Source organism: Corvus cornix, chromosome 28 (genome assembly GCF_000738735.6).
Source record: "Corvus cornix cornix isolate S_Up_H32 chromosome 28, ASM73873v5, whole genome shotgun sequence".
Lineage (NCBI taxonomy): Eukaryota > Metazoa > Chordata > Aves > Passeriformes > Corvidae > Corvus > Corvus cornix.
The window spans coordinates 74,424-101,580 of record NC_046356.1 but is presented as its reverse complement, the minus strand read 5'-3'; the positions used below and the strand labels follow the sequence as shown (position 1 = coordinate 101,580).

The window sequence follows — 27,157 nt, the reverse complement described above, 5'->3', positions numbered from 1 at the left end:
AGCCAACAAAATATGGGGCACCATCAAGAGAACGAGAGCACTAGCATGGTTATATACTGTACTGTTTGGACTGACACTCTTCTGACCATATAACCCTGCTGCACCTACATTTTGAGCAGCGTGGACTGCTGTAGAGCTAGATGTCACACAGAACAGCAAACACATGTGTGGGATGGAGCAGAATCCTCCCAAAAACAGAGAGTTTCAGTCTTAAGTCTGGAGAAAAGGCTCAGAAAGGTACGACCCACGACCAAAGTGAATGATGTGAAGCTGTGTCATGGGAGGTTTGCGTTGGATAGTAGGCAAAGGTTCTCCCAGAGGGTGGTCAGGCACTGAACAGGCTCCCCAGGGCAGTGGGCACAGACCCAAGGCTGCCAGAGCTGAAGGAGTGTTTGGACAATGCTCTCAGGACCAGGGTGGGATTGTTGGGGTGTCCTCTGCAGGGCCAGGAGTCGGACTCGATGATTTCGCTCGGATATTCGACGAGTCAATGTTCAGGCTGGCAGCATCCCAGAGGAGTCCTGCCCCAGAGCAGGCGCTGCACGGGGATTGCTGCCCGCGACCGGCCCGGGCAGCGGCGCCGCGAGCACAGGATGTGGCACCAGGAGCAGCACATGGCCTGCCCGCCTGGGCTCCGCAGCCGCGGGAGGAGCTGCGGAGGGCAAGGCCGCGCACGGAACGGAGACTCGCAACTGGCCCCGCTCCGACGGCCGCGGCCGCCACGGTACACACGGTGCGGCGGGGCCGCAGGGAGCGATCGGGCCAACGGGGGCCCCGTAACGAGCCGGCCCACGGGGGCCCCGTAACGAGCCGCCCACAGAGACGCTGCCCAGACCGCCCGCCCGAGCGGCGGGAACCGATCGGGAACCGATCGAGCACCGATCGGGAACCGCGCGGGGCCCGCGAGCCCGCCAGGGACGGCCCCGGCCCCGCCCCGCCCCGCCGCGCACGCGCGGTGCCGCCCGGAGCGGCCGTAAATCGGGGCGTGCGCGGCGCGCGGGGCTCGCGCTGAGCGGTGTCGCCCGGCCGCGCGATGCATTGTGGGTGCGGCTGAGGAAGTAAAATGGCGGATCTGGCGAACGAAGGTAGGCGGGAGCTGCAGCCGTCGCTACCCTGGCCCACACCGGCCCTGCGCCGCCGCGGGCCCGGCCCGGCCCGGCCAGGCCAGGCCAGGCTAGTCTAGTATAGTCTAGTCTATCCTATGCTATCCTAGGCTATCCGTGTTTAGGGGCGCGTCCGGGAGCGCCACCTCCCCGCGGCCGTCCCGGCCACTGTGGGGCGAGCGGCCGGACAAAGGAAGCGCCTTGGCCGGGCCACCGCGCTGTCCGCGAGGCGGGGGCGGCCGGGGTTAGGCTGGGGTTGCGCCCTCAGGTGCCTCCCGCGGGTCGGTGTTCCCTGGACGCGGGCAGCGGGCTCGGTGCTGGGCACGGGCCCTGGAGCGCGGGAGCGAGCGCTGCGTCTCGGCCCCGGCTCTGAGCCGCTTTGTGCCCCGCCTTGTCCAGTTGCTCTTTGAAGTTACTGTCCACAACTTTCGCACCACTGTCAATCTTTTGCTTACACTCATGTTAATCCTTTCTTTAGTTAAAGGATTAATGGAAGGGCTATGTAAAACAAGATGGGGTATCATAGTAGATGTATTCTATTTTTTTGAGCTGAAAACATCACAGGTCCACTAGTAAAGTGGCTTCATTTTTTCTTCTGAAGAGCATTAGGAGAACCTGGGCAGCAATACTCCAGTATTTGGGTATTCTGCCCCAGTGGTGTTTTAAGTGGCAGTGGGTATTTATATTTTGCCTTTGGGAATGACAAATGTCTCTCAGTGTTTTGACAAAAGCCAGTTTGCCCTGCTGTCTCTGTTGTTTCTCATCATTCTTCTCAGGTAATGTCAGAGGGAAAGAAATGCCTAGAGGGAGGTGAATGGAAGTGTGTGTGAGGCCCCTTCTTTGAGGACTGTTTCTTACTTTTGAACTCTCTGTCAGTGGCAATTACTGTTCCGATATTAACGTTAAACAACAGGAAGCAAATAAATGTTGTAGGTGCAGCCTTTGAATATGAAGCCTACAAGCAGCTAACAATACAATTACACTTAACAAATCCTGTGATGCAGCATGTCTTGGGCTGTTGGCTTCCAGACTCAAGATGAGTTGTCAGTGCCTGAGGAGGCATGATAAGTGGTCTCAAGAATAGTAGTAGCCAAATCTGTAATGACTATTTGTGAGGAACTTAATGTCAGTATTTGCTTAGTATAACTGCCATTATAATGATCTTATAATAAGTTTTAATGGGTTCTTTTGTTCTTTTAGAACCAGAAGCTTGGCAGTAGTTGTCTTGTCATGCAATCCCCTCACTTTACCTCCCCTTTCTGCTGGAGAACATTAAGCTCAACAGTTTACCAATATTTATTATGTCTTTTGATGATGACTTGTTTTGTGATTCTATCTCTACTTCTGTTTTTCTGCAGGGTCTTATAGACTGTCTGGGATGGCAGGGGGAGTGTGATCCCATCCCTAAGACCCTTTTCTGCCTCCAGAGACTTGCCTCACCTGCAAACCTCTTTAGTTCATATTCGGGTGTCTTTCCAGAATTGTCACCTTCATCTGTTGCTGTTGTTTTTTCTTGCAGTAAGCATGTGATACAATCTTTCCTCAGATGAAGCAAGATTAGCTTGCTTTGGAACTGTTATCTCCTGCTCGTTCTAATACCATTGACTGTTGCTAGTTTTGTTCCCTTCTGTTGCTAGTTTTGTTCCCTTCAGTTCCATTTTTGAGGTCTATGTTCTTCGTGTAATAGTGGAAATACATGCACTTTCCAGAATTTGCATCTTTGTGCTGAAACTTGGAGAATTCCGTGGTCTTTCTACTTGCCTTATTTGCAGTCTATCATGGCTAGGAGGATCTTCTCAGGTGATTGTTTTCTCCTCATTCTTAAACACATCAATTAGTTTTATTTTTCCATTGTTTAGGTGAACGCTTTACTTCCTTGTGCTCAGGTATTTTCACTTGAATATTTGAAGTAACTATTTTGGTACTGATAATTCTTCGACCTTCTGCATCGTATTGGTCTTCTATTATTTATAGTATTTGATAGCTCAATGTTCATGTTCACAAAGAAGTGTGATTACAGCAAAGTTCTTAATGTTCCTTAATCCTGATTGATCTGTACGACAGTGCTGTCTCAATTATACCTCACTGTGAGGTGTGAAGCTAATTATTCTTTGACGCATAGTGGACACAAGTACCTAGAATGCGGTTTCAGTCATTCTTCCAGACTGTTTTTGTTTGGCGTGTTTAAACAGTAGCTTTTATTGTCTGTTCATGCAGGTGAAACTCAAGATTCTTACCTGTTTGATTACTGCAATAAACCTTTTTCTGGCCTTGAAAAGTGCTGAGTTTCATGCTGCCTGTGTCTTCTCATCTTACTAATGCAAAGCTCTTAACATTTACCATGACAGCCATCTTTCAATTCATTGATTGGTGTTTCTGTTTCCAACAGTATATTAGTTATCTTTACCTTCTAGGTTCTGATGTCCCTCTTAGACTACTGAATGTCTTAAATCACCACTGAGCTGTCAGTACTGCCTCCAAGTAACCATTCTACCAACATCCTTGGCAACTTCAAACTATTTTAATGGATGATCTTTCTGTGATGCATTTCTTCAAAGCTACAAGCATTTCCTCTAATAATTACTTAACTTTTTTCATTCTTATTGTTCCTCAAATCTTTTTCATTCACTTGTCTTTCCTTTGCTTCTATTGAGTAGGTGAAACGGTTGGCCATCATTCTTTATATTGGAGTGATGGCCAACTATATCTTGACGGAAGAAGGTTGTTGGTTTAAGGACGTCCTCTACTGCATAGAGGGGGGATGAATGATAAGGAAGTCCTAGTGCCACTTTCCAAAGAAGTTTGTACTATGAAGTTTCCTAGGAACAGATCCTGATCTTGGCATTGCCTGTCATGGTGAGAGATGAGCTGGTAAGTGTGGAGCTAATGAAGAGGAGGAGAGAGTGACTTCTCCCTAGCTGTATGAAGTTTGATTGACTTTGCTGCAAAGATTTAGTGACATTGTGGTAAAGGTTTTGGGGACTGTTATTGTGAGGGTGATTATTGAAAACCAGGGTTTTAGAATGGTAGGTGTAGTTGGTATTGGTACTAATGTATAAAGTAGTTACTAAATGTTCTTAGAAACTTTCTTTGGAGTCTTTGGTACTTCACTGCTGCATGTGTGAAGTGACAGTTTTAAGACAAGCCAGCTAGAGTACCAAAGAGAACTAGCAACTTCCCGTCAGTCCCATATATTCATGGGAACCTGAATGCTTCTCATTAACTTGCAGCTAATACACAGCTAGTAATTTGCTTGTCTATAAATTACTACTGAAGCTGCACTTTCAAGACAACAGGATCCCTTTGTGTGGGGAATGAATTACTTTATATTTTCAATGGCTGAAAGGTGATAAAAATTTTTCTAAGGGCTAAAATTTGATGGATGTATTCACATTTCCCTTCAGGAGGTATCTGCAACTTACTTGGCTTTATGAAATTGCTGAGCATACAGTTCACAATTATAACAAGTTTACTGTGTGTAACTGCCTTAAATTAATTAGAGGCTAGAGAGCAGTGCTGCAGGAAGGGACCTGGGGGTCTTGGTCAACGGCAACTTGGATCTGAGTCAGCAGTGCCCTGGAGCAGGAGGGCCAGCTGTGTCCTGGGGGACATCAGGCACAACCAGGCGAGGGAGGGGATTGTGTCTCTCTGCTCTGCGCTGGGGCAGCCTCACCCTGAGTTCTGGGGGCAGTTTTGAGCACCACAGTATAATCAAAGACATTAAGCTTCTAGAGAGTGTCCGAAGAAGGGCCAGAAGGAATGGGAAGGGTCTAGAGGGGGAAGCCGTATGAGGAGCTGCTGAGGGCACTTGGTTTGTTCTGCCTGGAGAAGGGGAGACTGAGGGGACACCTCAATGTGATCTTCAACCTCTTCATGAGGGGGGAAAAAAAGCTGAGGGGCAGGTACCAAACTCTACACTCTCATGACCAGTGACAGAGCTTGAGGAAACAGCATGAAGCTGAGTCAGGGGAGGTTTAGGTTGGATACCAGGAAAAGGTTTTCCACCGAGAGGGAGGTTGAGTACATAAGGCTTCTCAGGGCAGTGGTCACAGCACCAAGCCTGAGTTCAAGGAGCATTTGGACAGTGCTCTGTCACATGGTGGCCTTTCTGGGGTGTCCTGTGCAGAGCCAGGAGCTGGACTCGATGTTCCTGATGGGTCCGTTCCAACTCAGCATATTTTATGAAATGCACAGAAGGTGAGCAAACTGAAGTAGTTCCTTTCAAACTAATCAATATCATTTCCTTGCCAGACTTGTAGGATGCTGACATTGCTTCTGTGCTGTTTTGGGGCGGGGTTTGCCCTGTTTATTCTACTTGTCTCATGGTAGCTTTTGGACAGAGGAAGGTCTGCTGTTACTTTGAGGGGAAAATGTGGCACTCACCACTGACTCTGTTTGCAGACTCTAGCAACAAGATCTTTTTTTTTTCCCCCCCACGGTGACTTCAGATGTATTAGTGGGTGCAAAGTTGGACTGAGTGACAAGTCCTAGTAATTCACACCCAGACACCTTAAAGATCTAGGTAGTTGACAAGATAGAGCTATCTAAATGCTTTAATATTTAAAGACTTTTTGGAATTCTTTATAAATATTTTATCTACATTGCGAAGTAGTTGGCCTGCCTCATGGCTTTCTTTTTCCTCTTATATGAAAATAAGCTACTCTATTCTTTTCTGACTTGTAACATTTGCAGGAGTATCTCTTTTTCCCCATGTCAGTTCTATTCATCGTGACATCATTTGTGAAGTTTGGCCATAAATGATCCATTAGTGTTTCTCGTTCTTTCTGACATGAAGTATGTCTCTAGATTTTGCTTGTGGAGGTCTTTCTGCAGATCAGCTCTTGGTGTGGCAGCTTGCTCTTTGCTTTGAGTCTATTTTTAGCTATTGAAAGAGAATCTTGTGTTGTTAGCAACACCTTTAGAATTTCATAGTGCTGCAAATTGTCTGGATCTCTTAATACACGTTACATTTAGCGCGATTATTCTGCTCTTCGTAAAGTAAATGGTGAAAAAATCCCCAAGAACTTTTTTTGTGGCCTGCAATGTTCCAATAAGCATAATTAAACCTAACTTTGAACTTTTATTTTCTTGGCTCTCAGATAAGTGTTTCACAAGTGATAAATTACTGCTCTGAGTATTTTCAGTCAGCTAACAGCCTAATTGCTGTTCTTTTTAACACTCATTCATTGTTCACAGGTCTGGTACACCTTTTCTCTCAGGTGATATATTACATGAGTTACAGTTGGAGTTGCTATTTTCAACTTCTATGCTTCTGGTGTCGAAGAGTGCTTCTTGAAATCCAAGCAAGGACTCACTTGCCAAGAAGTTGCAGTGCAGTTTTGGTTTTTTCTCCCCTGCCTCATGTAGTTTTCCATGTAATCAGGAGCTGTTGCATTTCTAAATGTAATTTGGATCAAATTTAAAAAGAAAAAGTGTTTGAAACATTGTAGTTCTTAGCTTTAAAAATAAATTCTCCTCTTAACAACATGGCTACAGCAGATCTGGTGAGGTCTTGAAAGTTGTTTTCATGACATGGTTCCTTCTAAAATTTAAAGATTAGTGTGAATCACCAAGGTATTTGGTGATCTGGGTTGCATGTCCTGTGAGGAGACTGGATGTGTTCAGCCTAGAGGAAAGAAGTCTTCAGAGAGGCACATTTGGAGCTTATCAGGGTGTGTGAGGAGGTTATTAGATAGACAGACCCAGGCCCATCAGAGTGGTGTATGTTGGAAGGACAAAAGACAAAAGGTGGAAGGTGGAATGAGATGTTCAGGCTGGAAATAGAGGAAAGGTTGGGTTTTTGAGGTGGTAGTGGTTTTTTTTCAGCATAAGGACAGTCAAGCAGTAGAAGAGATTACCCTGGGAGGCTGCTTAGCTTCCATCCTTGGATGTTAAGACCAGGCTGAATAACCTGATTAGCCTGGCCTAACAACATAACTGACCTTACTTGAAGCAGGAGATTGGACTAGAGACCTCGAACCTGAATTATGCTGTGCCCTTATGGTAGAGGCACAATGGGCTCAGCAGTGAAGAAGGTGACTGCTTTTTTGGTACTTGTCACTGCTGTGCCATGAGATATACTCTGTGAGCCTGAGAACTCTACAGAGATACACACTCGTGCAGGTGTTTCTATTTTCATAAGAACCGTAGAATGGTTTGGGTTAGAAGAGACCTTTGAAGACATCTACCACCTGCACACCACCCCCCCATCCCCCCAGTGTTCGGGGACACCATCCACTAGACCAGGTTGCTCCAAGCCCTGTCCAGTTTGGCCTTGAATGTTCGCAGGGATGGAGCACCCACAGGTCCATGAAGCAACCTGTGCCAGGGCCTCAGCGCCCTTGCAGGGAAGATTTTCTTCCTAATATCTAATCTAAATTTACCCTCTGTCAGTTTGAAGTCATTCCTCCTTGTCCAAAGTCCCTCTTCAGCTTTTTTGGAGCCCCTTTAGGCACTGGAAGGGGCTCTAAGGTCTCCCCAGAGCCTCCTCTTCTCAGGTGAACACCCCCAGCTCTCCCAGCCTGGCTCCAGAGCAGAGGGGCTCCAGCCCTGCAGCAGCTCCGTGGCCTCCTCTGGAGTGGCTCCAGCAGCTCCCCGTGCTCCTGATGTTGTTCCCCAGGGCTGGGGCAGCTCTGCAGGTGGGGTCTCAGCTGAGCGGGGCAGAGGGGCAGAATCCCCCCTCCCCTGCTGCCCACGCTGGGGCTCAGCCCAGCACAGGGGGGGTTTCTGTGTGCCAGTGCCCGTGGCTGGGGCATGCTGAGCTTCTTACCCACCTGTACCCACAAGTCCTTCTCCCCAGGCCTTTTCTCAATCCATTCTATCCTCAGCCTGTGTTTGGGATTGCCCTGACACATTTGCAGGAGTTGCACTTGGCCTTGTAGAAATTCATAAGGTTTGCACAGTCCCACCTCTCCAGCCTGTCCGGATGGCATCCATTCTCTCCAGCACATCAGCCACACCACACAGCTTAGTGTCATTGGCAGACTTGCTGTGGGTGCCCTCAATCCCACTGTTCATGTCACCAACAAAAGTATTAAACATTGCTGGTCTCAAACTTCATCTCCACTTGGACACTGAGCTATTGACTGCAACTCTGAGTGCAGCCACCAGCCAATTCCTTATCCAGAGAGTGGCCCATCTGTCCAATTTAGAGACAAGGATCACTGTGGGACAGTGTCAAATGTTTTGCACAAGTCCAGGTAGACTGTCAGTTGCTCTTCCCTTGTCCACCAACCCTGTAACACAATCATAGAACTCCACCAAATTTGTCAGGCATGGTTTGCTGTAAGTGAAGCTGTGTTTCCTCTCACCAGTCACTACCTTATTTTCCATGTGCCTTAGCACAGTTTCCAGGAGGTCTGCTCCACGATCTTGCCAGGTGCAGAGGTGAGGCTGGCCAGCTTGTAATGCCCCAAGTCTGCGTTTTCTCCCTTTATGTAAATGGGGGCTATGTTTCCCATTTTCCAGTCACTGGGAACTTCTCAGATGGCCACGACTTCTCAATGAATGGAGAGTGGCTTAGCCGCTTCCTCTGACAGTTCCCTTAGGACTCATGAATGCATTTCATCAGTTCCCATGGACTTGTGCACCTTCAGCTTCCTTAGATGGTCTCAAGCCTGTTGTCCTATAGCAGGTGGTCCTTCATTGTGCTAGTCCCTGCTGCTTTTGCCTTTTATAACTTGGGTGGAGTGTTTGGAGCACTTCCTGGTGAAGACAGTGTCAAAAATTGAGTACCTCAGCCTTCTCCATATCCACGGTAACCAGGTCTCCTATTTCCTGCTGGAGAAGGGTCATGTTTTCCCCAGCCTTTCTCTTATCACTAATGTACCTGCAGAAGCTTTTCTTATTGCCCTTAACCCCTTGGATTTTTTTCAGTAATGAGTCATTTCATGCTGCAATAAAGGTCTGACACCTTGTGGCTGCTGGAGGTGCACCAGCTGCCGTGGTTGTGTTAGTGTGAACACATGTTTTGTCTAGCTGTGAGAAAGGTGGTTGACATGGGAGAGTTTGCTACAGCTACTAGTGGTCACGTATCTAGGTTAAAAATCTCATATTAAATGGTATATACGACTTGAAGATTATATCTCTGCATGAGCTATTGAGGTAGTATTTTCTGTTTCTGCATTCTGATTTCCAGCTTGTGAAGGAAGCTCAGCAGATTTATTAGTACATGTTTTTCTGACAGCACATAGGGATTTATCGATAGCTAATGACTTGATGGCAAAATATGTTAAAGAAATTTAGCCTGTGAAAGCCAGCTCTTGAGGTTTTTGTAGTTATTCATGCAGGTTGAAATACCTGTAATGTGAATAAACTGCAGGAAGGAGTTCTGTGGATTCAGTTGGTTTTCAGTTGTGGATTCAATTTGATTTGATAGCCTTAAACCATTCAGGTTTGTATGAGTTCCAGATCTTGAGACTGGAGAGGTACTGTCTCTGATGCTAATTACTGAAGTTTTGCTTTCCTTCTTACATGCTTGGGCTTTATCTGAGCACCTTCATCAAGACTGACTTGGTTAGAAAATTGACATTTGTTTTCTCCAGCTCTTTGTTTTGCCATGTTTCTGTCTGCTTCTCTTGTTACAGTGGTGGCACTTTAACACGATGTATCAAACAAGGAGGCCTGTGGAAAAGAAATGTATATGGACTGATTCCTGATAGATGTTTCAGAGATGTTTAATTTCCCAGCCGCATGGCCGGGGCTCTGCCGAGGAACTGCAGCAATCACGGGACCCGAGGGTCCCTGCCCATGCAGGGAAACACAAACCAACCAACGGGGAACGAGGCTGAGCAGGGCCAGGGACCCCGACATTTCACCCGTTTATTTTTAACAAAAAGAGATTTAAAACTTAACATTGAAAACAACAAGGACAAGTTCAAAACGAAACAAACCACCCTCCTGAGTCTTTGAATGTCCAAACAGATTCTCTGGAACATCTTAAGGCTGACAGAAGGGAGACGTGACTATCTGGGCATGCTTTGTGGGGAAACTGAGGTAGGAGAGAGTTTAATTTCTTCCCTCCCCCTTTTCATCCCCCACTCGGCACTGGAAAGGGATTTTTGGGGAAACAATTGGCAAAGGCATGGTTTTGTGAGGGAAACCATGGGTGGAAAAAAGGATTGGGAATACACTGGGGGTAATAGGACACAGGGTAAAAGGGAAAGGTGGGATTAGGAAAGGGAGACTGTAGGGGGGGCTTACAATGGAGATATTGTCTGACATGACTACGATTTTTAGCATATATACTGCCTTTTGCAGAAACACTATCAGGCCCAGTGACCTCTGATGCTTGTAACCCTCTTCTACCTTGCATTTTGAATTCCACCACCTCTCCATCTCCCAAGCTTGGGATGCGTTTTTCAGGGTTATTCTTTTTAATAGCAGTTCTATGAACGAATATGTCTTGCTGGTTGTCACATCTTGTTATAAAACCATAATTTTGTTTAACGTTATACCATTTTATTATGCCTAAAATCGTAGCTACGGTGATCTTTCCCTTTTTCCAAGTGGCTGCTGTTTTCTGTCTCACTGCGTTTTTGCTCTCTCTTTCGCTTTCGGTCGCTCCTGTGTTGGAATTGTCGGGGCTGCTCGTGCTGCCAGGGCCGCCAGAGCCGCTCGTGCCCGCGCGCTCTTCCCGGGGTCGCATTCTGGCTGTGCGGGCCGGGCCCCGCCGCTCAGTTCTCCGTGCGTCGCCGCTTCTGCTCTCAGCTGAACTGCCGCTGCCGGGCGCTGCACCCACGTCTCGGCCGGGCCCCTGAGCGATGACCCCCCCGCGCTCCGCTCCAGCGCACGTTTCGGCTGGGCGCAGCTCCGCTCTAACCGCCATCGCCGCCCGCCGCCGCCCGCGCGCCGCCCCTCTCGGCCGGGCGTTCACGGGGCTCGCTCCACCACGCGCTGCGCAGGGCCGGGCGGGCACCGCCGGGTCCCGCCGCTCCCCGCTCCGCCACCGACACTGCGGCTCGGGTGGCTCCGCCCGCGCGCGGGAACTGCCTCGCTGCTGCTCGCAGAGCGCTCGGTGCACGTGGCCTGGGCCGCACGGTCCCTGCGCCAGGCTTCCCTTCGCCAGGACACAGCTGACATTGCTCAACAGTCTCGGTAATTAAATAATATTCACGAAAATACTCTTCCATCGGCATGTATTTTGACTCAAAAATTAACTGTGTCCAAACGGTATTCCAAAAGGCTTTGGTAAGAATTAAATCCCAAGAAACATAGAAAAAGTTCTTAAACAACCATGCCAGGAAATGTTTCAGTTCTTTTTGAGCTTGAATTAAGCTAAAATTTACAAATCGTTGTTCAAGAATCTTTTCAAGTTTAAGATAAATGTCCATATGTGCCTCTGAGAGCCAAGAGTCTTTCCACGGTTCCTCCATAGTTTAGATATGGAATAGCAAAACAAAACCAAGAAGAGGAATCCACAGTTTCTAGAATTTAATTACAAATCAGTCGCTGTCCTTAGGGATCGGGGATCGTTCTGCTCGCAATTCTCCACCATTTGTTACAGTGGGGATTCTGCAACACGATGTATCAAACAAGGAGGCCTGTAGAAAGAAATATATATGGACAGATTCTTGATAGCTGTTTCAGAGATGTTTATTTCCCCAGCCGCATGGCCGGGATCTGCCGAGGAACTCCCACAATCTGGGACCCGAGGGTCCCTGCCCGTGCAGGGAAACACAGAACAACCAATGGGAACGGGGCTGAGCAGGGCCAGGGAAGCCCTGTGTTTGTCCCCTCAGGGCCCCTCTCCCAGGGCTACACGGCGGGGGAAGGGACCCTGACATTCCCTGAACAAAAAAACAAGTTGTCTATTCCTCAGTTTTTAAGAACTATGTGCTCTGACTGCTCCTCTCTTGGTGAAGGAGATCTCATGTTCTCTTACATGCATTCTCCCTGAAGTTTGAAGGTTGTGGGGTTTTCCTTCATCTATCATGCTTTATTTTCTTTTTAAGTTGCTGACAGTTTTGTGGACCTGGCAGATCCATTTTATCGTAGGTCATCCTTCAGACAGCCTGGTGGAACAAAAGCATGCTTGAGAACGTGACCGTGTGGCCCAGAGTTTGGCTAGTACAAATAACAGTGTAATTCTTGTTTTGGAGCAGCACTTGACTGGAAAAACTGAAGAACTACCTAACATCTACATTTTTGATCTTCAAAAATAAAACCTGGTATGAGGGTTCTTCATTTGATAAGGAAATATGGTATGTGCAAGTGTACGAAAAACATTAAGTGCTAGTGAGCTCTACATAAATGCATTTAAAAACATCACTAGAAATGGGAACCAAAAGCTGGACATTTGAATGGGAAACTTGACACTAGAATTTTTTACCAAGTGTGGAAATGGATGATTGAAGGCAGTAATACTTTGCTTTTGATGTCTTCAATGAAAACATTTACCCAAAATTTAAATAAGGCTTAGAAAAATATGCAGTATTTAATGAAGGTGGTCAGATTAGGCAGTCCAGTGATCCCTTCTTGCCTCGGGCTAGAATTAGGGAGGTGTTTCCAGCATTGTGGTCTTGTTGCAGACTTCAGAAAGGACACAGTGAACAAGTGTTCCCTGGGTCTGTTCCTGAGTAAGCTCTGGCACAGTTGTAGCTGTGAGTGCCTGTTGTCTCATTGTCATTCCTGGCCCTGTCAGTTGGTCTTACAGTCAACAAGAGCAGTAGTGAGATTCTTGGACCTTGAATACTGGAGGACTGTGTTCCTTCGGTGGACAAAGGCTATCAAATGTTGCGCAAGTGTTCCCTTTTTCAGGTTGACTAACAGGCCTGGCCATAATTTGCTTTATTAGATCCTTTTGCCATTTTCATTTGTCATATCTGGACACAATCTCAAATAGTTGGGGTTTTTTCACTTTCTTTTGTTCCTTGTTCTTTCATCTAATTTATTTTTTTCCTGGGGGCTTTCTGCTGTTCCCGGCAGCTGTCCTCTTTTTTCCTGAGTGCTTAGTTTTCAATCACTGGACTCCATCTCCTATTTTGTTGTGTTACTTTGCATCACCTTCTCTGGCTACCCATTCCATCTTTCCTTCAGCTGTCCCATGCTTTCTCTGCACTCTGCATTGTTGTTGGATCTGTTTTTCTTTGCTTTCTTCTCTCTCAGTACTTCAGTCCTTTATTATGGAGTAGACAGACAAGTAGGTTTTTTTTGTTCAGTTCTCCTTGGTGTTTGTGGAATTTGGTGCAGGAGTCTTGTAAGGTGTGTGTGACACAATCAAGTCCCACATTCTGGTAGATCTCCATATTGACTGGTTTGGCAGAGAGCATGCTACTTGCTGCTGTAGCTGTAGCACTAATGAGCATTAAAGTATACATGGTATTAAGAAATAACTGTCACCTTGAAGTCAAGGGTTAAAAGCTCTGCCATTGCTTAAGTGAAGCCTCCCACAGGCAGGTTGTACTGAGGCCAAGGGAATGAAAAGGGATCCCTGGCTTGTTTCAACACACTCTGTTTTTTGGGACAGGTATCACATTTAAGGGTCTGTATTGTTTTCACTTTTGAAATGGATTGTCTGCATTGCTCTTATTAATAAGCATTTTTAAGATTCAGATTTGATGGATAGATAAACTTAAAAAATAAAGGGGGAAAAAAGAGCAGGCAAAATGATGTCATAAGTAGCTTAATTTCTTGATTAATTTTACCTTTCGTAGAACAAATTATGCCGGTCTTGCAAGATCAGTCTTGCAGTGTTTTTTGGTTTTGCTGGGTTATCCCTTTGAGTTAAATCCTCAGAAAAGTAGAAGAAGGCTCTTCCACCCTCACAATTAATTGCACAGTTCTTGTAATAATTTTCATAATTTTGTGTATGTCAACTAAAGTTTCACTTTTTCAGCCAAACTGATCTAACACTAGCAGGTCCCAAATGGACAGTTAATCCCTTTTTCCTTATATGGTGATCCAAGTACTTTACTGATGCTGCAACTGATTTATGGAGGATTTTGTGATACTATTCTTTTTTTAGGTGCAAGGTAATTCTTCCTGATGGCTTTATTTTTTTTTTTTAATGGTAGCCTCTCAAGTTGTGAAAGCTTTAAATTTTTTAATTTTCTTAAATGTCTAGACTTGTTTATAAGACTGGATAATTGCAAAGGTGGAACTTTTTGGCTAATTTCTTTGCAAATCTAGCTCTCCCTAAATCCCATTTTCCAGACTGAAAGACAGACTGAAATACCGTACTCATCTTTAGCCCTACAAAGATACAGGAGGGCTTCCGACTGCATAGTGTGCATGCAGCTTCTCTTCAAATATAACTCACAGACAAGGTGCGTCAGTTTGTTGAACTCTCAGGAATTCTCACCTCTGCTTTATCACACACACTCCCCCTGTGTGTGTATACTTTTGTTATTCAGGACACTGAGGTAGTTGTGAAATCTCGAAGGACAATGGAAACATACATTAATTCTAGACATTAACTCTGTTCTTGTAGACTAGATGCTGATGTGCTTATTTAGAAAATAGCATCCTGCTAATAGTTGATTCAGAGCTTTAAGATGAAAGCACATGTGCTCTTAAATTATGCAGAGAAGACTGGTTCTTCTGTAATATGTGTGAAATATGCGGTTTGAATTTTAGACCTGCAAATAATGATTTAGGACCTTCCTAAAATTTTCAATGATAATGAAATACAAGCGTAATCAAATGTCAGTATTAGGTGACCTTTAAGTAAGGGGTATGTGGGAGTGTAGAGCAAACTCCCTTTTTATTAATGCATGACAATGGGGAAGGAAAAGCATCTGTTCAGCTAGTGAACTGCTGCAGCAAAGGGTCTTTTCTGTCTGATGTACCAAAGTATGGTACTAGCTTGAAAGTGATCTGGAGGAGAAACACAAATAGCTTTCAGATACTAGTTGTGTTATTCACCTTAAAACACTCGTTTTTACTTTTGGAGATCAAGTCCTTAGAAACATGTGTTACCAGGAACTGGTAGAAACAATATGCGTAACTGAGATTTAACCAGCTTAGGGATTCATTGTTGGTAAAAGCATCATAGAAGATAACATTTTCATAATAGTCAGTATGAATGTGGTTGGAAAAAACCCCAATGATTTCTCTTTTTACAGAAAAACCTGCCATTGCTCCACCTGTCTTTGTATTTCAGAAGGATAAAGCACAGAAGGTAAGGAGATATTGATACTTTTTGTTTTGTTTTGTTCTTAGCCATGACTCCTTCCTTCCATGGTGATCAGCCCTTTGTCTGTATTGTCTTGAAGATGGCTAATAGAGCATTAACATCATTAATGGGCATAAAGCAACCAGGTACTGAAGGGCTAAAAGTGGGAAGATGTATGATAGTTTCACAATACAGGTAGCTCTTCAGACAGAAGATGGACCAATATGGGAGAAAAAGTGTTGTGAAGGTGTACCTTGAACGTGTGGCAGAGGAGTGCTGGCACTTGAGTTGCATGACAAAGCTACAAAATTTCTTTTTCTGATAATAGGGTTAAGATAAAGCAAAGAAAACTGGTCTAGATTATTGCTTTTCACCTCAGTGTATTTAAATGTCTCTCATATCTTTGGTTAGTAAGTGTCTAGTTTCCTTGGGAAATAGTAATTCTGTTCCCTCATCTCAATATACTATGGTATTTAATTCTGTCTGGTTAATAGTAAAAGCTGTTAAGATTTATGGGGAAATAGAATCAAGGGTATTCTTGTTTCTGTTGAAGATGGTGGGAACTAAGAAGTGTATGATAACACTTTCTGTTGGATCACTGGATTGTTTTGTTACCTGTGGGGTCAGAAATGTTTGAATTGAAATACTGAACCACTTTTCAGTTGATAGCTTTTCTCTGGTTTGGAACAAGTTCCAGATTCAAGTTTTCTCACAGGTTCAGTAGGCATATTTCTCAGCAGGAGCTTAAAATCTTTTCTCAGCTTGGAAAGGCTTTAAGTCTGCTGTCCTCCTAATATTAGCTAATCAAATTAAATCTGCTGGAGAGTAAGTACTTTCAAGACATTCTTTAAATTACATTTTTTGCAGTGGCTGTTTACATATACCTTGGAATGAAGGGAGTGGTAGTGCTTGCACTACCAATTACGATCACGTTGCCTTTTAGGAAACAGCTCCCAGTCACCCACTGTTGCTTAGACTGTTCTGAAGTCCTTTCTGAATTGCATCATGGTGAGTGTTCTCCACAGGTGTCCTTTAGCCTGGCTGTGGTGATCATAGCAGTGTGCAATCCCGGCAGAGTGACATGGTCCCGTGTCCTTTTTTGGTGGCCTGATCCTTACATGCCAAGATAGCAGTTCTTGTGCTCTCAAGTTCCTTCATGTTGTACCTTTGCTTCTGCACCCCTCCAGCAGCCTGCACACTCCATGTCTTCAGCATTAGGCTGTGCAAGCTCCTGCATAGGGCTGTGAGACAGATCTGTTGCGCTGATAGGTCTCAACAAAATATTTTTTAAAATATGTTAATTAAAGGCATAATGTATTTTGGGGCTGGTAGAGAGGATCCAGGGAGGGAGATCTGTGATTTAGTCTTCCCAGCTGCCTCTGAGGATGCTGAGGTGGTGCTGAACAGGGAGCTGTATTCCAGACAGCCTCTGCCTGGGCACAGACAGAAAGTCTGGCTTTGTTGGGTGGAGGGTCAGTGGGTTCCCGAGCATCTTGAAGGCCACAGGAGTTAGAGATAAGTTATAAATTGATCTAAATGCCAAGTGGTGGTGGTGCTGTCGAGGGGGCTAGCCACTGTTGCTTTGGGCTTGAAATAAGTCTGGCTTGGCTGGGGAATAGGGCTTGTTCCTTGAAACAGATCAGAGAGCCTGATAGTAGCATCTGTCAGTTAGTTGCCAATTTTCAAAGTAGTAACAGACATAAATGCTTATGCTAAACTATGTATTACGTGTATTAGGATTTTTTTAAAGGGGAAGGGGGAGTGATTAGTAATTTTAGTAGCTTTTATTGTGCTGTATTTGACACTGCAGAGAAGGACTTGTAGAAGCATCAGTGCTGTGCTTCTTGCAGTTTGATTAAATAAGGAGCTCGTTGCTCATGCCAGTAGGTGTTTTTTGTAGTATAGATACAATAGTAGTATAGTCAGAACATGGTGCTGTGAGCCAAAAGTAACAGCCACTTAATCTACACTGTATATATCAGAACCTAGCATTCAGGCCAGCTTTAATAAACTTAATTAAGGAAAAGTGCCTCAGATCTTCTACTGTATTTTCCGAAAGACTTAATAGCTAAATATTCCCGATAAGGGTTAACCCTGTTACTGTTTCTGTAAAAGGTGCCTGGTTAAGTGCATTGCCAACCACAAAAGGCTATCCTTATTAAAGTTAGCAAGGAAATCCTGTAAACAGAGGAGTTTTTCCTAGAGCAGTGTTTTGAAGAAAATGCAAAAGTAACTTCAAAATAGTTGTTAAACAACACACTACTTGAATACGTAATTTCTCTATGTCAATTACAATTTTAATTTAGCAAAATGTCTAGTCAAGTCACTTTTTTCTGCAAGCAAAAGTGTTAGTGGAGGCTTTTAAGTGCTGACACAGCAGTCTGACAGTAAGCTGAGGGGGAGAAAATGCATTGCATTGTGTATTCAGTTAACTGTCTGTGATGGTTGTTTATATGTGTGCCTAGTGTTTTTCCACATGAACCTGGACATCCTGACCAGAATTATTTCACTGCAGCATCTACAGATCATCTCAGTATTACAACTGGGTTGATTACAATTCAGCGGTCTTACTGACTTCTCTGCAGCTACCAGTGTCTACTATTAAGTTAAACAATATTCTTTTTCCAGAAATCTTGACTTAAGTTTGTGCTTGGAAGGTGTCAGACGTGGGTCATACCAACACCATGAAACACTTGAGGCTTGGGGCAGAGTGGCTGGAAAGCTGCCTGGTGGAGGAGGACCTGGTGGTGCTGATCAACAGCAGCTGAACATGAGCCCAGGTGGCCAAAAAGGCCAATGGCACCTGGCCTGTACCAGCCATAGTGTGGCCAGCAGGACCAGGGCAGTGACTGTCCCCCTGTGCTGGGCACTGGTGAGGCATTTCACATCCTGGGTTCAATTTTAGGCCCCTCATGATAAGTAAGTCATTGAAGGGCTGTAGCATGTCCAGTGAAAGGAACAGAGCTGGGGAAGGGTCTGGAGCACAAATCTGATGAGGAGCAGCTGAGGGAGCTGGCGGGGCTCAGCCTGGAGAAAAGGAGGCACAGAGGAGACCTTCTCACTCTCTACAACTCCCTGACAGGAAAGTGGAGCCAGGTGGGGGTCAGGCTCTGCTACCAGGAGACAAGGGATAGGAGGAGAGGAAATGACCTCAAATTGTGCTGGGGTGGTTTAGGTTGGATACTGGGAATTTCTTCGCAGTCTCTGAAAGGACTGTCTAGCCCTGGCACAGCTGTCCAGGACAGTGGTGGAGTCCCCATCCCTGCAGGGATTTAAAAGCTTGGGTGGATGTGGCACTTTGGGGACATGGGTTAGTGGTGGACTTGGCAGTGCTGGGGGAATGGCTGGACTCTGATCTTGGAGGAGTTTTCCAACCTGAACAATTCTATGGTTCTATGATCTTTTTCTCCACTAGAAATTGGAAAATATTCAGCATGTTCCAGGACAAAGTTCATACTAGTCTGGAAACTAATTTTTTTAACTGCATCTTCCAGCTAAGGATGTATATACACGTGAATAAAACATCAGAACTTGCAGTTTGACATGTTTATTTAGAGGGGACAAAAAGTGCATGGTGTTCATAATGCTGCCTCTTAATTTTACTTTCAGTAAGGAGGTTTGAGTTGTTTTGTTTTGCAGTTAAAGACAGGATTAGTCTGTCCTTGTTTTCAATTTAGATGTCAATTAATAGTGGATGTCAAGTTGGCCGTTACTAAATTTGAGCGAGTCTGCATTTTCATGATTTTCATGTCTCCTTAACTCTTTGAGAACTGTTTTTACAATGTGTGAAATATAGTCTTGCAAATACCTGAATAGTAGTGCTGCTGTTCATTTTTCTAACAAGCAGAGTTTCTAGTGCTAACACCAGTTGGAAAATTGCATCAGCTTAAGGCTCAAACTGATGAGATCTGAAAGTAATACAAAGTCTGAACCTTGCTATGTTAGGCATAGAGTATTTCTGTTACTCCATTATCTATCCAAATAACTTATTTATGAGCTAAGCTGTGCTTTTCATAGCACTTTTAAAATTAAATATTTAAATTGATGGATACAACTTATATATGTGCTTAATATTAGACACTTGTTTGACTTGTGTTTCTGCTCTGAAACTGACTTTAGCTTCTGCCGTAAAAAACCATTTCGTGGCAAGTTTCTGGACACAGGTTACTTGTAATTTTCTGATGTTAACTTTCAACATACATTTCTGAGGTGAAAGTATTGTCGTTTTTGGATTGACGCATTTTTAAGCAGGTGTATTACCTCAAAAAAATTTAATCAGTAGCAGTGTAAAGAAACACTTTGTCCAAAAATATTTTTTAAGTAGTGTCATTTGTTCTGCAAGTGTGAACTTTGATAATCTGGTTGTTACTGATTGTCATCATGTAGGATCACTATGACTTCCCTAGTAACAGGTATAGGAAAAGGTAGATTCTCCACTCGGATTTAAAAATTTTTGCACTTGAAAACGCCACTGTTTATGATGTAGCTTGCACCTTGTCCTCTTCCTTCCACCAGCCTGGATTGGGGTATTGGTAGACTATAGAAAAGAACACTTTATTTCTAGTTTGTTGTATAACTAGTTTTGATCAGTGTACTGCTTTCCATATGTGAATTGTTAGTGGTGATCTTTTAAGAATGACTCTGAAAGAAGGTAAGTTATGTGATACTTGGGTCATGTTCCATACTGAAGTGGTACAAAAAGTTTAAGGGGTAACTGGGTTCTAAATGCAAAGGTTCTGGAGTGAATAAGGGGTTATGCTGTTAAATTGTTCTAGCTGTCATCATGGTCTTAACTATGGAGTTATAAAAATAGGTATGGAGTTGTAAAAGTGATGTAGGTGATCAGAAGATGGCATTCCCAGGTAACCTGGAGAGCAAAATCATGAGTTTAAAAAAATTTTTTTTAGATGATATGTAAAGTAGGGGTTAGTTGAAGTCCTGCTTTGATGCAGTGTTATTTGGAAATTCTTGGGTTTCGGTGGTTTGGGGTGGCGGATGACTAGAAAAGGTTCTTCATGCTGTGGCCACGACTTACAGGTTTAGGATGGTGGCAGAGAGAGAACTGTGAATGAAGTAATTTGTGTATGGAGAGGCAAACCATTCCCTTTCCCAGTCTGGCTCAGCATTGTTAGCATGGCTGCCAAGAGGCTTTGTTAGGATACCCAGTTGAACTGTGTTGTAAGTCCATAGTATACTTAAAAAGTTAAAATTTATGCTTAAGAGTTCATAAATGTGAATGTATTGCTGTACTTAAAAGAACAGTCCTGAAGGTATTTGGAGAGACAGTTGTGCAAGACAAGGCTTGGAGGAATGTAGAGAGGCTGATAAAGTCAAAGGCTGTTAGGCATACAAGCAAGAGTTGTCCTTGGCTCTAAGCAGGTAAAAAACGTGAAAAGATACACTGAGAGTAGTCTTTTTAGGCCATTGGATAGGGGTGCTAGGGTGAGGAAAATGAGGAAAGGAGTTGCAAATAGCTCAACTTAGAATTGGGAGGAAAAGCTGGTCCAAGAGTGCTTGTGCCAGTCTTTATTATTATTTCCTTGCCTATATTTGGTGATTGTAGTATCATGTGAGTCTTAGCTTTTAAGTATTCCTTCATGTCTCTCCTTATTTTCTGCACTGCTGAAGAAGCCAAATCTCCAAATAGACTTAGATGTATTTAGTCTGAGTGTGTTATTTTTAGTTTTAATAAAATAGATGTCGTTTGATCTGGCTGAGCAAGGTGAATTAGTGTAGGTGGCTTCCTAACATTATTCATCTCTCCCTTGATCTTTGCCATAGTGTTTGAGAGACAGGAACAGGTTTCTGTCAAGTTCTCCCTGGAACTGTATTTTATAAGGAATGTTTTATGTAGAGACAAGGAGGCTCAAGGATGGACACATTTCTCAGACAAAACATTCCAGCAAAAAGAGAGTGAACTGTTTACCAGCTCCAAAGAACTTCCAAAAAGAGCTTAGATCAGAATTAATGAAGCTAAGAGACTAGGAAACACTTTCAATAGTATGCATGACTAAGGATTAAAATTAATTTTAAGAGCTCACAGTTTCCTTTGGATATGCTTTTTTGAGAATAGCTGTACAAACTTCTGCCTGGAGCAGTTCTGGTTTGCTAAATCCTTGAGTCCTTTGTTGGTCTTGTCTTCCATGACTTAAACCACATACTATTCACAAAATTCTGAAACTTGCAGTAGTTTTTGATTTAAGATATTTTTTCTAATATAATTTTATATTTTTAATGTATTTATATATTGGCCATGAAATTCTTATCTTGGATTCAGATTTTTCTTCATGGAAGTGGTGATTTGCAATAATTATTTTTTGTTTGTTTCTTTTGTGGGTCTTAAAGCAGATATTCCAGTCTTGCTTAGGATAGAAATCAGATTTATGCTTATTTCCACTTTTTGAAATGCTTGACACCAAGTATTTCAAGTATTACAGGAGTTATTAAAATCTGTTGGATGTTTACTTAGCCTACTTTAATATGTTCTAAACTGTGTCGATATAAATTACTTGCAAAATATGTTGTCATTTCCACTTGTGTTTAGTACAAGTGTGTATTGAGTATTCTTGCCTCCTCTTCATTATTAGCAACTTTTTGAACTGTACCTAGAAGTCAGTGTAAATTTCTGGTAAGGCTCTTTTTCTTTTTTTACATATATTGTAAGTGCTACGGCCAGCTCCAGGTAGCCTTTTCCTTCTGTTCTCCCCAGACGAAAAGGTAAGGATAGGTTGCTAGACTGCTAGATTTTATTAAATGTTTGGTGACAAAATGTTTCTATAACTCTTCTCATTCTGTGGGATTTTAAGTTAGTGCTTGGGTCTGTTATTAACAACTAAATATTAAAACCAGATAACTTTGACAGTACAGAAACCCAGCATCCTGAACTTTTACCTGACATCCATCGTGTTATCCCCAGTAAATATATTTTGACTATTTTGAGCTTTAATTATAGTAATTTTTTGCATGATAAAATTTCATGTATTGCTGGCTTTTAATAATTGTTTCTGTTATGAGGACAGGACAACTCTTACATGAAGAACTTGGGGCTCTTAAGATGTTAAGTGCTGCTGTTTATTTTTGAGGCTTTTGCTTACTTTCTTGCGTGGACCTGGGCAATGATGAGCATTTTTAGTCTCTCTTTTTTTTTCTACCAAGTGTTTTCTGGGAGCAAGCCAAGGTTGTGTGCTTTTGAGTGCCATCTTCTCCTTACTGCTTGATTCTTCAGATACTTCAGCATAAGATGCAGGGAAGCTCAGCCCACCGATTGCAAGTGAGAGCACGTCCTTGGCCTGCATGTTATCCATGGACTATAACGTAGTCCTTAATCACAATACAGTTGTTGGTGCTCAAAGCCTTTTTAACTTTTTCATTCTTTAGACATGTGCAGAATATGATAAATGCTTAACTTTTGTTGTACAAGCAGGGATGTGCAGCATTAAATGATGTGAAGGAATGAAAACTCTATGGCAAAAGTTCAGCAAATACCAAATCCCATTAGGGTGCACTAGTTATCCTGTTACCTCCCTCCTTGAAATAGATTGAAACTTGTTAATTTATGAAAAAAAAGCATTGGTGTTTTTTCTCAGGTAATTCACCATCACGTGAATATGAAAGGATCCTGTGTCCTGTGTGAATGTTAAAATAATTAATTTCTGTGAGAATTTTATAACCAATCACACCTCCCTCAAATGTGGGCTGAAGAGGCAGTGAAGGACACTTATTTACAGTAATTGTCTAATTTATATGTCTGAATCTGCGGGTAAAAGCTGTCAGCTGTCCTTCAGTCCTTGAGAGGGGAGAGGTTAAACCCCACCAAGCCTGTAGCTGGCAAAATCCTCTTTGCTGGGGACACAGATGATTTTGGTAACTTTCGAAAGAGTGCATTTGCTCCAGCTGAGGCTTTTTGCAGGGAGGGGAAGCTGATTCTGTCAGCAGGTTCTGTTACACAGTTTCTATGTATTTTAATTGGTTTCTCAGTGACAAGCAGCTCCTTCTGCCATACAGTGAAAACAGTGAAATTTAAAAATGGATTAGCAGATCCTCTCACTAGGACGACCAATCTCTCATGTTGCAGCCTTGCATTGAAGGGACGTTGTCTTTTCTGCTCACAGTCCCCTGCAGAGCAAAAAGCTTTGTCGGATTCAGGCGAGGACCCCCAGGGAGAGGTTGAGCCCCCCTACCATGGTCTGGGTCACACAGAACCAGCTGGTGAGTGCGACTCTGAGTACCCTGCTCCTGCTGTGGCCTCAGTCAGTGCTACCCTGAGTCCTGCTTCTGAAGCCCAGCTTGCTCCTATTCAACAGGAACTGGCAGGGGTAAGTGTCAACCTACCACGTACTTCTGCTGCTGAGGGGATTAGAGGAAAAAGTCCCTTCCACTAGGTAGAATCCATTCTATTCACTGTAGGAAGTGCAAATCACAGTCTCTCTGGTTCTTTGATCTCAAGTGGAACCCTCGTTCCAATTAGAAGAAATGAAATTTGTGAGTCTCCCTAGTATAGCATAACTGTAGAAGACACCTCAACTATTTTAAAATTTAGGGTGTAAACTGTGTGTATGCTAAGGGTAAGAGCACTTCTAAATGAGTGAGAAAGCGGGTCTATATTTGAGGCATTTGCTTCAAGCAGTTAGAGGAGAGCTCTTTGTTCCCTGTCTGGGTTATAATGCTGCAGCTTGACAAAGTGAGCAGCTAATACTGTTTCCACTGGATACGTCATGCCAACCTGTAAGGTATTTAACAGCTTAAAGGCACCAAGCGTCAGAGCAGAGTTTTGAATTTGGGTGTTTTGAGTGGGGAGGAAATCAGTACCTTGTGGAAAAGCTGTCAGTGCTCATAATTTGATTTTTCTACTGGTGATGTAGCAAAATCTTTTCTGAAAGATTGGATGACTAAATGCTACCATACAGTCTTTCAGAGCAATTTTAAGTGTTCCTAGTCTTTCTGGTTGGTGACCGTGTTTTCTTGGTGCAGGTGAGTGTCACTGTTCACTCTGTCATCACACCCTAGGCAAGTGCTCTTTGCTAGATCTTTGTCTGTTAAGGCTCCTTCACCCAATACCTGCACCCTTTTCGTGCACTGGTTGGTTTGGGTTTTTTTTGTCCAAGATTGTCATGACAAGGTGCAAACAGCTGTAGGTTAAGTACCTCTCAGAGTTCAGACTGTTGCGTGGTTACCTGCAGAAACCTTTCTGTTTCAGTTTCTTTTCTGAAGGTTAAAATTTTCAAAGGTTAGTATTTTAAAATATAGCTAGTAAACATGTGTGGAAAATCACGCACTGAAAAGCCAGTGTCCATAAAAGAGACAGAGGAGTCCTGCAACTTTATTCGAATAAAGGGAGAGAGTGCACTGGGGCACACGCCCGCGGGGTTTTCTCTCTCCAGGTCTCGGAGGGCGCAGCCTCCTTTTATCCTGCACTCCCGGCCGCAGGTTGCCCTCTTCCTTTCCCCGTTGGCTGAGGTACCAGGAAGGTGCAGCCTTCCCGAACCGCCCACCACAGTCCCCCTTGAAGCTGGCATTTTATCCCGAAGTTCAGAAGTTCAGGCCTGTGCAGACCCACTCGTCTGTTTCAGGAGCCGAGCTCCCTGGGCTCTGTAATGTGAAAAACGAGGTTCACTCTTAGTAAAATTTTAAGGAAAGCTTAATAAAAGGGACAATTAGGAGACAGCAGCAAAAAGAGTATTACGGCCGGGTGCTTTGGCAGAGATCCAAAGGCACACCTCTACATCCAAAAGATCGTCTTTAAAAAGTGCATCTCTTACTGCATATTCATCACCATCATGCATAATTCATTCATTCTTTGGAGTTGCTAAGTATCATCCCATCAGCCTTATCTTTCTCCTTGGCTCCATTCCGTCTGGTTTTGGGTTTTTCTTCTGATAAGATTCTCCAGGAGTGTGAAGATCCCCCCTCATCCTTCCCAAACTGACCACACAAACAACAGACATTCTACACCATTACATTACAGAACCTAGGGAAAGCCCCCCCAACAATAAGTAACATGCAAAAACCAACATCACAATACATTCATAACAATTATGTAATATGCAAAAAGCCAATACCACAGTACATTCATAACAGTAACAAACCTGCTGCTTGAAGTCAGTAGAGACATTAAGACCCCCTTCAAAGATGTTAGCATCTGTGCCCTCACCCATCGAATTGTTTGTAAAGACATTATCACACATCTTTCCTATCGAACATAATCACAGACTTTATCTCAGTTTTCTTTCATTTGAAATTGCGGTGTTACTAGAACTGTCCTAGAGAACTGTATTAACCAGACTTTCAGGAACACTGCAGCAAGTGGTTATCTTCATCTTGTTCTTAGAGAGCAGAAAATCTTACCCCAGTTAACCCAGTTCTGAAAGAAACTTATAAACCACAAATGCTGTTGGGGATCATATGCAGAAATTAGTGGCTGTACAGAACAGCTGTTTCAGCATTCTTCTTGACTCTGAATTGTACAGTACTCAGTATGGGCATTCTGGTAGATCTCCATAGTGTAACTGGCATGCGCTGGCAAGCACTCTTCAAATTATCCCAGTGTCTTACAGTAAAACCATCCCTTACCTTGAAATCTAGAGAAGGTTGATGCATCTTAACAGTGCTTGTACTGGTTTGCTGGAGTGGCAGTTTTCATGCAGTCTTCCCAGGGTCTGGGGAGACAGAGGAATTAAGACAGAAGAAAAGACACTGCATATTTCTTGTTTACTTGTTTGTACACAAAGAGGCAGATATTTTTGATACTATGTTAATTTAGTGTGGCCATAGGTACAGCCCCTTGCAGAGCTGATGGTCATGTCCTCTTTGCTAGCCCACACCTGTCTCCCACAGCATGTGGCCATTCCAGCAAGACTGCTGGTTAAGAGGTTCTGGAACAGCTTTTTAACAAATCATGGCAGTTCTATGATGCCTGTGAATGTGCTGAGTGTCTGGACTGCGGACTTGCATTACTGTGCTCTGGAGTCCTTTATATATGACTTTTTGCATCTTAAAATGCATTTTCAACAATGAACACTAGAAGTGTACTCTTAGAGCTTTCCCTGAATTACACTGACCTTTTCTGCTTTACCCAAATTCTCCCTTCCTGTCCCTGTTTCTGCTCACTAGTGTGAATAAGCAAAAACTGACAAATTTGTTGAAGTTTTGAAGTTCTTCTCTTAGCTTGGTGTAACAGCTGTGTGAGGAAATAGTGTTTGTATTTAGTTAATTACTGTGAGTTACACTTTTAAGAAGCAGTTGGTAGCCTTTATGAAGGTAATTTCCTTAACTAGAAATGTGCCATAATTGTAGGAGCCTCTATTTATGCATAATTGTAACTTTTCTCTAGCTGGATTTCTGAAAGCCGGGGGCAGAGGGAATAAGTGAAAAGTGGCTTCTGCTCTTAAATGGGAAAATTCTAGGTTGGATTTTGCTGTTACTAGTTTGTGGCTCGTCGGCATCTAAGTCCAAGGAACTGAATGGACATAAACTGAATCACCTTGGTGGTTTCTTACAGGATGAGATGGTCCTGCCTTTTGTTTCCATTGTGTGGGATACTTGTGTAAAGCACAAGTGGTGTTGTGTTGCTGTGAAGTACAGACTGAGTAGGCCGAGAAGAGAAGCGTAAAATGGAGAGGCTGGACTGCTGTTCATTGTCACTAAATGTAATTTGCTGTTTGTTGTGCATATATTCCCCTGTTTTTTGTCTAGTCTATCCGGCTTCCTCCGAAGCAGCACTGCTAAGCAATTCTGGCTGCAGTGGTAACTTACATTATCTGTGGCTTCATAGAAAAGTGAAACTTATGCTAATACAGTACATCTGTGTACCCCCACCCCCACGGAATCTACCCTGGCACCTATTTGTCCAAAGGTGCATAGCTTTAATCTCCCAAAACTCTTGGACTAGGAAGCATGGAAATAACTTGGAGCAGATTCTCTGTTCTGCTTTGCCCTTAGTAGG

General features: G+C 43.6%; 1 protein-coding gene across 5 annotated transcripts in view; it reads left to right on the top strand.

Annotated features, from left to right (window-relative positions):
- The first annotated feature begins 990 nt into the window (after positions 1-990).
- RANBP3 (RAN binding protein 3) overlaps positions 991-27,157 on the top strand; it is a 55,426-nt gene continuing 29,259 nt past the window's right edge. For 3 of the 5 annotated variants that reach the window (XM_039566068.1, XM_039566069.1, XM_039566067.1), the window contains exons 1-3: positions 991-1,085; positions 15,167-15,222; positions 23,328-23,531. In XM_039566068.1, coding sequence (XP_039422002.1) covers positions 1,064-1,085; positions 15,167-15,222; positions 23,328-23,531 — 282 coding nt within the window. In that variant the 5' untranslated portion in view covers positions 991-1,063. The remainder of the gene's footprint in view (positions 1,086-15,166; positions 15,223-23,327; positions 23,532-27,157) is intronic. The other 2 variants (XM_039566071.1, XM_039566070.1) reach the window with 1 other exon arrangement.